This window comes from Vipera ursinii (assembly GCF_947247035.1).
Source record: "Vipera ursinii genome assembly, chromosome: 1".
NCBI lineage: Eukaryota > Metazoa > Chordata > Lepidosauria > Squamata > Viperidae > Vipera > Vipera ursinii.
This window is the reverse complement of record NC_139512.1, coordinates 22,400,965-22,413,293: the sequence shown is the minus strand read 5'-3', so window position 1 is coordinate 22,413,293 and position 12,329 is coordinate 22,400,965. Positions and strand designations below refer to the sequence as shown.

The 12,329-nt window shown below is 40.1% G+C and overlaps 1 protein-coding gene across 3 annotated transcripts in view; it reads left to right on the top strand.

The window, feature by feature from the left end:
* The window catches only part of NIN (ninein), a 119,208-nt gene extending 111,365 nt beyond the window's left edge, over positions 1 to 7,843 (top strand). For all 3 annotated transcript variants that reach the window (XM_083349960.1, XM_083349962.1, XM_083349961.1), the window contains 2 exons: positions 1,848 to 1,961; positions 4,034 to 7,843. In XM_083349960.1, the coding sequence (XP_083206086.1) occupies positions 1,848 to 1,961; positions 4,034 to 4,240 (321 nt within the window). In that variant the 3' untranslated portion in view covers positions 4,241 to 7,843. The remainder of the gene's footprint in view (positions 1 to 1,847; positions 1,962 to 4,033) is intronic.
* Positions 7,844 to 12,329: the final 4,486 nt, after the last annotated feature.

Below are 12,329 nucleotides of genomic sequence, written 5' to 3'. Positions count from 1 at the left end.
CTCATAACTATCCCTAATGCCGAGAGAGGAACTATGTTCACATAATATGGCTAAGTAAAACATAGTTGAGACTCAATCCAATTTTGGCCTATTAAATCTATATACTAAGCACAATGGCTGGTTTTACACAATATGCTAAGTTAAAATGTGGTTAGCTAGTTTGGTTCTAATGTATTGTGTGAATGCAGCACAAGACCCCAAGCTGCTACTTGAAATAAATTCCCTTGCAATTCTGCTCAAGCTTTTCACTTCAAAGTTGCTATTAGAAAAGTGCTCAATTTCACATGGCAGACTGGAGACTGGAGACCCTTCCGGGCAACACAACTATCCATAAATCAATGAAAGATGATTATTGCTTTAAGTAGAAACTATCAAACAGATAGAAATTGTTCAGCTCATCGAAAACAACACTACAGCTGCTTCCACTTCCTCAATTTCTGCAAAGATTTTGAAGGGTATGGTGTCCAAATAATTAAGATGACAGTTGGGCATGTTTCCATAACCCATTTGATATGAATCCTGAACACTCTACTCTGATTTCACAAAATACTTCAACCTGACCAAAACAGGATGGGTTTGCACAATAATCTAAACTACAAAAAAAACCCTGAAACTTAACTTTTATCCAAATTTAATATATTGTGCACATATTTTATTAAGTCTGGACCTGACTCCTTGTGACTTTTTAATTACTGTACTAGGATCCAACAATTAACACAGACCCAACATCTGTAGAAGCAATGCAGTTTTGGCAGAACTTATTTAACTGTTTGTTCCTGGAAAGCCAAGCAATGTTAAATTTAATGCTACTTGGATGGGAGGCTACCAGGAAATATAAGGCCATAGACCTGACCATAAAGTCATACAAACGCAGCAGCAAACCACCCACCCACTGTTGACAAGAAAACCATATGGACATGTCCATGAAATCACCAGAGTCAAACTCGACTTAGAGACCTTAGTTCTGAATACCATTTAGGGGCAAGATAGACAATTAGAAATAGCTACTACCTTCAAGTTTGTTCTTGCAGATTGCAATGGGAAAATGAGATGCTAATAAAGTAGACTTTGGGCTGATCCAATAGGGCTTTTAAGCTTTTTTTAGTTTCAGTTTCAGATTCTCAACATCTCTCCCACATCATTCCATCATCCATTAAAAAGTAGAGCATATGTGCTTGGTTCATCCTGGAAAAATGGTAGCACAAAGGATTAGTTGTAAAGCCTTCACATTCAGTTTGATGGAAAACCCTCCTGTTGCTCAGTTTTCTGCTGTTTTCCTGTGTGTATGCATGATGACCTTCTTGAAAGAGGCTGGAATGTGCCCATTCCTTTAAACACTTTTCTTGTATCTGAATATATTTGATAACTACCATATTGCCCAGTATTTGACATTCCTGTTCCGTGGAAAACTACACCAATGCAGTGATTGCTACCATCTGCTTACTTTCATTTTAAACATTGTTTTTAGATTTTTGTATGTATTGTATTTATATACTGTATATAGGGTTTTTTCCTATTAATATTATATTGTGGACATTTTAATATACAGTAATCTTGCCAGCTGCCAAGAGTTTTTTTGATTGTAACAAATCTAATAATCAACTAAGCAGATTTGGAATAATCACATGTACGTAAGAAGACTGTGTCTTTGTGTGCAGTTTATGGCTTGCTTTGCTTTCAGAATATTGTTTTTATCTGTACAAATAACCCAACTATTTCTGTTTCTTGCTTTCAATGTTTTTCCTCCTCTGTAAAGTTTATGTTGCAAAAAAAAACCCAACCCAGCCAATCACCAAGATCTTCTGAATATTTTAATTTTGATTTCATGCACACGTGCTCCATTACAGGGTGGATATGAGCAGCTACTGCAGACTATGGAGAAACGCATGATGGATGTTGAACAACAGTTGAGGCTGGTAAAACAGCTTCTCCAGGATAAAGTCAACCAGCTGAAAGAACAGGTGAGAATTTTAAGTGGTTTCTAAGTCTAGGGTCACTGTGCCATGATCCATAGATAATACCTTTCCTTGCGCAAAGTTTGAGGTAACATTACAATCTAAGGCTGGATTCACACTAATTCATAATGTTTGACAATGTGTTGTTTGAAACCAGCTAGCGCTCTGGCCAAGCACTATGAAAGGAAAAAATACGTATCTATCAATATCTTTTATATCTGGTTCAGCACCTTCTTGACAGATCTAAGGACTTGTTGATCAAGAAAAGCCCCTGTGCCTGAGAGATACTGAACCAAAGTTTAAATTATGGCCTTCTGCAGAGTGCTATGGTTTGTAAGATTGTGGTCTATATGCATTTCTTCAGGTCCCATGCTTTCTGGTTCTTTCCTATAAATATGAGGGGGGCCAAGGGGTATGAGAATTGAGTAATTACCCTTGCAAACAGGGCACCTTTTGCAACGGTACATGTCAAAACGGTAATGTGGAAAGTTGTGGTGAGAACAAGTGTAGAAACCTTATGGTCAGGACAAGAACAAGGAGCTGACTCTGGTTACTGTTTTAAGGTATAAAAGAATGGCACTAAAAGTGGGTCGGGGCCAATCAGCCGCAAGCTGTTCTTCTTGACTGCTTGCATGATTGACCCTCATTGCAATGGGTAATGGTAGGTAAGTACTTGTTCTATGGTCTAGATTTTGTGATGTGATGTCTCTTGTCTCTAACAAGTTTTTCCCGACAGCATAGAGATGCATATTGTTGCAGACAGATTCTGATACAGTCAAAGCTCTCTTCCCTAGAGCTTTCAAAAATTGTTACTAGATACAGTATTTTGAATGAGGCAAAAATACCTTTAAACAAAATGAAATCAAGTATAGTTTTGTCTTAGCACGATTTGAAAAAAGCAGGCAGTAGTGGTTTAAATAAACTAGGGTTATACAAATCATGGCTTAATATATTGTGTAAATGCAGAATGAGACTTTTAGGGGTTGATATCAAAATACCTCATCTCAATCCTATGTAAATATAAATAGGTTTCATGGTGGATGAGTCCCAAACTATTTCTTTCTAATTGTGCTAAATGATCACTTGTTGGTTATTTATTCTGGATGGTACATGCTTGTATCAACACTTGTGTCAGACATAACATTATGGGGATAAAAAATAGTAGCTAAAGCATTATTGTTATTTCCGCATAATCCACCCAATATTTTGACTGGATTTGGAACTTCTGATTATTGGATCCTTCCCAAAGATCTAGGATAGTTAAAATATCATTGTAATGAATTTTATGTATTTATTTTATTAATATGCCACCAATTCAAGGTGGCAAAATATTTAATATCCCTTCCTCCTCACATTTTCCTCACAACACTGTGAGGTGAGTTGGGCTGAGTGAAAATAACTGGCCCAAGGTCACCTACATGGCTTTCATGACTAAGGGAGAATTAGAACTCATGGTCCCCCAGTTTCTAGCCTGGTCCTAGACCAGGGGTCAGCAACCTGAAACAGTGAAAGAGCCACTCGGAACCAGTTCCCTCACAAAAGGAAAAACTGGGAGCCGCAAAAAATGTGTGCACATGCACGTACATGCGCGCATGCACAGAACACGGTTTCACTGAAGAGTGGAGCCAAGGTGAGATATGCACCTACCCTGCATATTTGAATTTATTGGTTGAACTTTTTTAGTCCCACTTTTTTTTTTTTTTTTGGACTGCACATGGCAGAGGACTGGGAGCCGCAGGAGACGGCTGAAAGAGCCGCATGCGGCTCCGGAGCCGCGGGTTGCAGACCTGTGTCCTAGACCAAGCTATTTAAATTAATGCAACTGTTTATCTCTGGTAAGTTCAGATTCTATCTATTCCCGTTGTATCACAGTGCATTTCAGATATTTTGGTATTATTAATCATTTGTCTACTAAATTTATTTAGACAATATACAAAAGGATGACTACAATATAGACCCTTTACAGAGACAGCTTAAAAAGTAATACTGAATTTAGCCACAACTAGAAAGTGCATGATTTGTTTCTTTGCTTTGTCCTCAGTGTGGAACCAATGCATTTTTTCTTAACTATGTTTCAGCTTGTAAGAAACACAAAAGCTGATGAAATGGTGAAGGATCTCTATGTTGAAAATGCTCAGCTGCTAAAAGCTTTGGAGTTGACAGAACGGAGGCAAAGGATGGAGGAGAAGAAGAACTATCTGTTAGAAGAAAAAATAGCCAATCTTGGCAGAATAGTCAAGAATCTGACCTCCAATGTAGGATCATCAGCTCAGCTGGGATCTTAGTGCCTTTCTCCATTTGCACTTAACTACAGAGCAAATGTGTCTTGACCATTTATTTTCTGCTGTATTGCAAGACATAACCTTCAACTCATCACCAGCCTATGTGTGAAACTTCTTAAGTCATAGCTAGCTGTACCAGTGTTAAAATAGTATTTCCTTACTTATTTGGACTGTAGGTTCAGCTCAATACATGTACAATTTGCTATTACCTATTACTTTAGGGGAAAGTCAGATGACCAAAATGACTTGAAACAAAGGCAATAGAGATTGGATAAGGATGGGCAATTGGATAGCAAATTTTATAGTCACCAAAAGGTGTAGATAGCACTTGGGGGGCGGGCTAACTTAATTACCTGTTTATGCAAAATTATGCACTTTATAGAAAGGTGAACATTTTGTCTATTTTAATGCCGTTTGCTCTGTGGTCAAAAATAATCTCACTACTACTCTCAAAAAGACAGAATTAAGCTGTGTGGAAACATACCAAGCATAAATCCCAAAGTGCCTTACTTTATATTTTGGGGGTTTGCATAATAGTTTGGAATGGTGTGAGGGGGCAACACAGCCTAAAGAGGTTTCATCTATTATCCCCCACCATACAACTGATTCACTTTCCATGAGCCTTCTATCCATTGCCCTGAATGCCAAAATCTTCCACCCACTGCTGAAGTTTCAGAGACAGTACTAATATGAACATACTTTGAAGGAAATTTGGAAAAGTGTACATCCTCCCAGTTTTCCCCAGATCCATTCAAAAGAACAATGGTAGCCCAAACATCACCTTTTTGCCAGTTTCTAGGATAGCTAGACTAGAAACTCACTGGCCTTTCAGCTGACAAACACTAGAAGAGAAAGTTTAAGAGAGTAGGTAGACATCAGAAATGGAGAAGAAAAATCAAAGGAACACCAGAGCAAGGGTCAGTGGTAAAGAAGCAGCTTGACTCTTAACGGGAAACCACAGATAGCTCTCTTCACCCCCAAATTGTCCCACTCTCATGGTAATCATCTCAATGTCAGTAAGACAGAAAAGGGATAATTGTACAGGCAGTTATCAACTTACAACCATTTAACAACTGTTTGAAGTTACAATGGCACTGAGAAAAGTGACTTAACATCAGTCATTGCACTTGCAACCATTGCAACATTCCAACAATCACATGATCAAAATTTGGGTGCTTGGCAACCAGCATGTATTTATGATGGTTACTGCATTCCTGGGTCACATGGTTGTCATTTGCAATCTTCCCAGCTGACTTCCGACAAAGTCAATGGGGGAAGTCAAATTATTTAACAATTGCAGTGATTTGCTTAACAACTGTGGCAAAAAAAAGATTGTAAAATCAGGCACAACTCACTTAACAGTTGCCCTTCTTATTAATGGAAATTCTGATTCCAGTTGTGGTCTTAAGTCAAGGACTATGGAAAAGTTGCGACATAAGGCTATATGGTCTGAAAACTGATGAAAAAACAAAGAACAGTTCCAAAATTCTGATGCTGTCTGGCACCAGTGATTTCTACTCTCAGCATCCACACTGCAGTGTTAATGGCTGCAGAGGACAGGAAAAAATGTCTTGATTTGCAGGACAAGCTATTAGTTGGTCGCAGAACATTCTTTGCATGCAGAACATTCCTCTTAAGAATCTTAAATTCCAATAGTCTGTACATACAGCAGCAAAGCTTCATATGATTATTAAGGATTATAAACATCAGGGCTGAGAAGTAGCTGACCTTCACATACTAAATCTGAATACGGCTTGTATTTTTACTAATATTTTCAGGAACCAAAATTTATCATGTATAGATTTGAAGAAAGTAAATTGCATTCTTAAAGAGAGTGCTTCTGTTTGAAACCGGAAGTGACTAGCAATGAATTTTGGACTGCCAAATTACTTGGCTTGTTTTTTGTTTTAAATTTCATGACTTTATTTTAAACATCAATTTCATATTTGACATTCTGGATTTACTGTGATTTATTGTAGTCAGAGTTTCTATTTATACATATGGATTCTTAATCACCCAATCATTGTCTCTCAGCAATGGAAAAAGAATAGTTGCTTGCTTTCTCCATTCTACAGCTACACTGAATGTGTGACCTGTTTTTGCCACACTACCAATTATAACTTTAATAAAGAATGCAACCAGTGAGGCTAAGGCTAAAACATGTTGTAGTCCAAAATATCTGCAGAACATTTAATTAGCCAATTGTGCCTTGTCCTGTTTGTAGCTGCTTCTACATGTAAAGCATGCTGATTCCACCTGTGTAATAGACTCATTCAGAATTCTAATTCCTTCTAGTGTGCCAAATAATGGTCATTAGCATCAGAAAAAGGTCAGGGATTTCCGTCCAAGTAATTTTGATGCACTTTTTTGTAAATAACACTTGTGGAAAGAACTAACCAATGTTTGTAATTCTTATTTAGTGCTGGCTAAAATGGACAGCTTTTTTGTGGATGGGAACAGAATTTCTTGGGAGAGGTTGTTGCTGTGGGGAACGGGATTAAGAATGTTGTAATTATTATTATTGTAAATAATATTTTAACTATTTTACACTCAGTTTAGGGTTTGCACTACACCTTCCAATTCTTTCCCACCTCAAAATAATAGAAAACTATGCCAGCAATTTTCAGAAATTATGATTAGAGATGGGTAAACAGAAGGGGCTACAAAAATGGGTTTCAGGAGTCTGACTCCTGTCCCTAAGCAACTTTCCCCAACTGGATGCAAGTCAGATATTTTAAGATCCTTTAGATTCTTAGCATGGTATCTGGGAATGCTGGGAGTTACACTTCCAACGCATATTGACAGCATCAAGTTGAGTAATGGTGTCTCCCACTTCTCTGAACTTTGAACAAGTTCCCAATGGGTTGCACATGCACAGAAAATTAGGTGATAAATATGGTAAATTTGTCATGCAAACACAGCCATTGTTTTTGTTTTGCATGGGGCTGAAGAAAAACTGACTCAACTAAAATAGAACTCTTTTTTTCATTTAGGTTTTTTTTGCATGGATATGTATCATTCCAAACCTTTTTAAAGCAAGAGTCTCCAAACTTGGCAACTTTAAGACCTATGGACTTCAACTCCCAGAATTCCCTGGCCAACTATACTATACCAGCTGGGGAATTCTGGGAATTGAAGTCCACAAGTTGCCAAATTTGGAGAGCCCTGATCTAAAGCAAGCAACATAATATGGTAGGCTGGTTAAAATGCTAGACTGAAAGCATGGAAACCTACTCCACCATTATCACTCCCATGCATGGGCACTCATGAAATATCTGAGACTAACCTACCTCACAAAGTGATTGTTGTGAGGATAAATAGAAAGTAGACTCCGATGTGAAGGAAGGAAGGAAAATCCTGTGGGCTTCAAAACTCTCCTCCCCAAAAGATGACTGATGCCAATGCTATATTATTTGGGGCAATGCGGTAAGGTATTCTATTTGCCAGATAGCTTATCTTGCTATGATGTCCCAACCAGCATCATAGGATTTCTATAGCTGCCTCTCAGATTCATTAATTGAGATTAATGTTGCCATTTTATCAGATTTGTATTTGATGTAAGTATTTTGTTTCTATTGTACACTGCCCTAAAATTAACTGGAGGATGGACAGTATTAAATATGTTTAAATATGTAAAATCAACCTTTGTTCCTATATTGTTAATCTCCTATTTTGCAGCAGGAGCCTTATTTTACTCCCATTATTTCTGCCATCAATTCACAGAATTTGTATTTCATGATCCCTTGGTTAAAGCTTCTTTCTTGGGTATATCTGCATGGTCAGATATGCATACAGGCTGGATCCTGCACTACTATCAATCTGGGACTGTAAAGTACAGTCTCCTGTGAGTTCAGCTTATCTCCTAATGAATTCATGGATATGTCTGTGTAGTTTTCTAGACAATATGGAAGTAGCTTGCCATTCACTTCTTCAGAGATGTATGTTGAACCAACACCTCCACCCCTGGAGCTCTTGCCTTTTTTTCTGCTACAAGATGGGAGGAGTACAGGCGTTATAGCTGTGTTTTTCAAAGTTGGCAATATCAAAATGTTGTTGGCTGGGGAACTCTGGGAGTTGACGCCCATACTTCCTAAAGCTGCTGAGGTTGAAAAACACTACATTAGAGCATCAGCCTTAGCTGTGAGACAGCTAAACATGTTGTGATTCAGGGGCAGCCTGTGGGTTCGGCAGTTGGGTCGGACGACTCAGAGAAGGAGGGGGGTGTTGAAGAGCTTGCTGAGGGGGTTGAAGACCTTGCTGATGAGAGCCCTCAGCCAGGCCCCTCCCACCTGGTCACGACGGAGACCCAGCTGTGTGAGCCTGACAGCGTGAAGATGACCCACAGCTGGCCCTGTTCAAGGACGCCCGACGCAGGAGGCAGTCAATCAGGAGTAAAGAGAGGAAGGCAATGGGGCATCTCGGAAGGAGGCAGAGAGAAGCCACGCCCTGAACTGTATAAAAGGTGAGGTGTTCCCCCCCCCCCCGTTGATAGGGCTCGCAACTTGGGCGTCCTCCTGGATTCGCGGCTCACTTTTAAAGACCATATAGGAGCCGTGACCAGGGGGGCTTTTGCCCAGGTTCGCCTGGTGCGCCAGTTGCGACCCTACCTGGACCGAGATGCCCTACGCACAGTCACTCATGCGCTCGTGACCTCCCGTTTAGACTACTGCAACGCTCTCTACATGGGGCTGCCCTTGAGGACCAACCGGAGGCTTCAGCTGGTACAGAATGCAGGCGCGCGAGTCGTGATGGGGGTTTCCCGATACTCCCATGTAACACCTCTACTCCACGAGCTGCATTGGCTTCCAGTTGCCCTTCGGGTGAGATTCAAGGTGCTGGTGATGACCTATAAAGCCCTAAATGGCGAGGGTCCGGGATATTTGAGGGAACACCTGCTACCAGCATCAAGTTCCCTTCGTCCAGTGCGCTCCCACAGGGAGGGTCTCCTCAGGGTGCTGCCGGTTAAAGACTGCCGGCGGGTAACACCCAGGGATAGGGCCTTCTCAGTGGGTGCGCCTGCCCTGTGGAACCAGCTGCCTGCGGAGCTTAGGACTGCCCCCAACCTCCGTTCATTCTGCCGGGACCTGAAGACCTGGCTCTTTGAGCTCTCTGGCCCAGGCTGAGAATTTTTTAATTTTAATTTTAACTGGGTTTTAATTTTCTCAGGGTTCTATTTAATCTTTTTAAATTTGTTTTAACGTTTGTATTGACTTTCTTTTAAATGCCCTGTAAACCGCCCTGAGTCCTTCGGGAAAGGGCAGTATATAAATCTAAATAAATAAATAAATAAAAGGGGAATGCGTGGGAGGGCTGGTTTGCTGAAGGCAACCACTTGATTAGTTCCTGTTTCATAGCTCCTGTTTCATGGTTGGTGTCTTGTTTTGCTCTGTTTTATCTTAATAAATTTGGCAGGCTTAATTCCAGCCTCTTGCCGTTTGTAAAGGGGTTGTCCCTGCCTTTTCTGCAGGGCCGGTAGCAGGCTGGTACAGAACAAAACCATGGCTAAAGCTGGATTCACATTATACATTTAACCTAATCATTAACCATTTTTCTGAGCTTGATCAATACACTATACACTACAATGTACACTATAAACTATACAGTAAGCAAATGGTCTGAGTTCAAACAATCAAGTAAACCTCCCAAAAACAAATCAAGATAAAACAAGTTTAACATATTTGAATGAAGCTGCTACGTTGTAACTGATTTGCTGTCATAACTGGAGATATGTTGTATTTTGGCAAGGAGGCAATTGACACAAAAAAACAAGATCATTTCTACTATTTACAGTGAAACTATGTACAAGTATTTATAACACAGCCCCTGTTCACCCAGAATCAGGTTTCCTCCTAAGTCTCCCACCCAGAGACTCTCTCCCTCTAGTTCTCCTGCTAACAGTCTTGTTTTCCTCCCACTTTCACTCAAATTCCCTCCCCAATTTGTGGGCTAAACAAGAGAGACTGTGGGGGAAGAAAAGAATGGAGCTGGAATTTTACTGTCTGATGCTCAGCACAACTTGATCTCATGAAACTGCTTAGCTGAATGCTGACTCCTCCACTGAGGGGAAAACCTCTCTCAGGATCTTCTGCCCAGTCCTACCTCAGAGACCAACAACCAATTCTTCCCCTCTACTGCCTAAACTCAGTTGCGTTCCTCCTTCTCATCTTAGATGGAGCTTCTGTCTCTATCTTCATTTCCCTTTTTTCAGGAAAGCCACTCCAGGAACCAACTGCTCTGCACACTTAATTTCTTTTCCAACTCTTCTCTCCAGCCATTAATGTGGTGACTTTTTCTTACCTTCTCTCTTCAATTTTTAGTCAAGCCAGCAGCATATCCCTCCCAGCAATGGAGAAGGTAGGTGTCTCTCTCAGAGCTCTGGTCCCCAACATTTACATACCAGGCTGATCAATGGGGCTCCAATCTCAAATCTCATCACAATAGCTCATCAGCTTCACTTCAAGGTCAAAACTGGGCACTTCACTCCTTTTACTCATTCCATATCCTGGCTCATGGCAGCAGAACAGCAGTCTTGTCAAGGCATTAAATCTCATATGTCATAGCTGTTTGAATGTGTTGTATGAACACAGCAAATAAATTACAAACTAGACATTTAGTCTAGCACATTATGCAAAATATATTTTGAATTTGAATTTTATTGATTTGTCTTAGTATGTATGAGAACCCAGCAAACTGGGTTAATCAAGGGAAAGTATGTGGACAAACAACTATATTGTAAAGCAAATGCATAACTTGCAATGGTCCTGCTCACAAATATGCCTGCATAAGTTGTCAGAATTACTTAGGCAAATTCACACTACATATTGTTATAATATAGTTTGCTTGCAGTTTAGTGAATGGTGTGCACCCAGGCACTGTGGTTAATAAATCAATGTTTATGGCTTGACTTATGAACCTAATTAATTATGGTTTATTTAGTAAATTATGCTTATACAGACTTACATTTTATTTGAAGCTCTTTCATCAGACCACAAATTTGTACAAGACATATTGCTTAAATTTAACTTTGGACAACACATTAGGTTTATACTTGAATGTATTGTGCAAACCCATAAAATGAATTCAGAATCAGATTGTTTTGTTTGCACACAGCAAAGGCGGCTTTGGAATAATATGGATAAAAATTGGGCTGAGAGTGTTGATCAGTTGCTAAAGCATGATATATAACAAATAACACAGCCATCAATAAGCATTATCACTGCATGGTCTCATCTCTATACCCAGTTGCATGGCAAAGCCAAGTCTTGGCACTCTCTTGGGATAACTGAAAGAATTTTGCCCTGAATACTTCAGTCAGGGTATAATGCAACCTGTCCCATGAAACACGTTTAACCACTTCTTTAAATCAGTTTTAATTTGATAATAAACCAAGTATTCCAGAAACAGTGGTACCTAGAAATTCCTATTCTCTCCTTACCACAAAGTGATACTTTACACAGGATGTCCCCATCAATTTCTCTACAAGTTGAAAATTACTACAGGGCAAGAGTAGCAATGTCCCTCAAGATGCCTTTCCCCCCCCCCAAGAATTCAGAAGTAGTAAAGACTTCCACAAGTGGACTCCCTCAAAGCTTAGTAAATTACATGAAAACATCTGTATCATTTTCATTTAATGTTTTTGTCTGCTAACAGTGTCAAAATCTCATTTCAAAAAGCCCAAATCTTACCAGCCTATCCTACAACACTGGGTCTTCCTGTTGGTCTGTTTGGCAATACAGCCCAGAAATGGGGACCTTGACACATGCAGCGCCCCAGGCTTGGCAACACAAACTTTTTAGGGCTTTAGGAAAGCCCTAAAGTTGAAGTTGAAACTCAAATACTTTGGCCACCTAATGAGACGGAAGGACTCACTGGAGAAGAGCCTAATGCTGGGAAAGATTGAGGGCAAGAGAAGAAGGGGACGACAGAGAATGAGGTGGCTGGATGGAGTCACAGAAGCTGTAGGCGTGAGCTTAAATGGACTCCAGAAGATGGTGGAGGACAGGAAGGCCTGGAGGAACGTTGTCCATGGGGTCGCGATGGGTCAGATACGACTTCGCAACTAACAACAACAAGGGCTGGGACCCTTCTGATC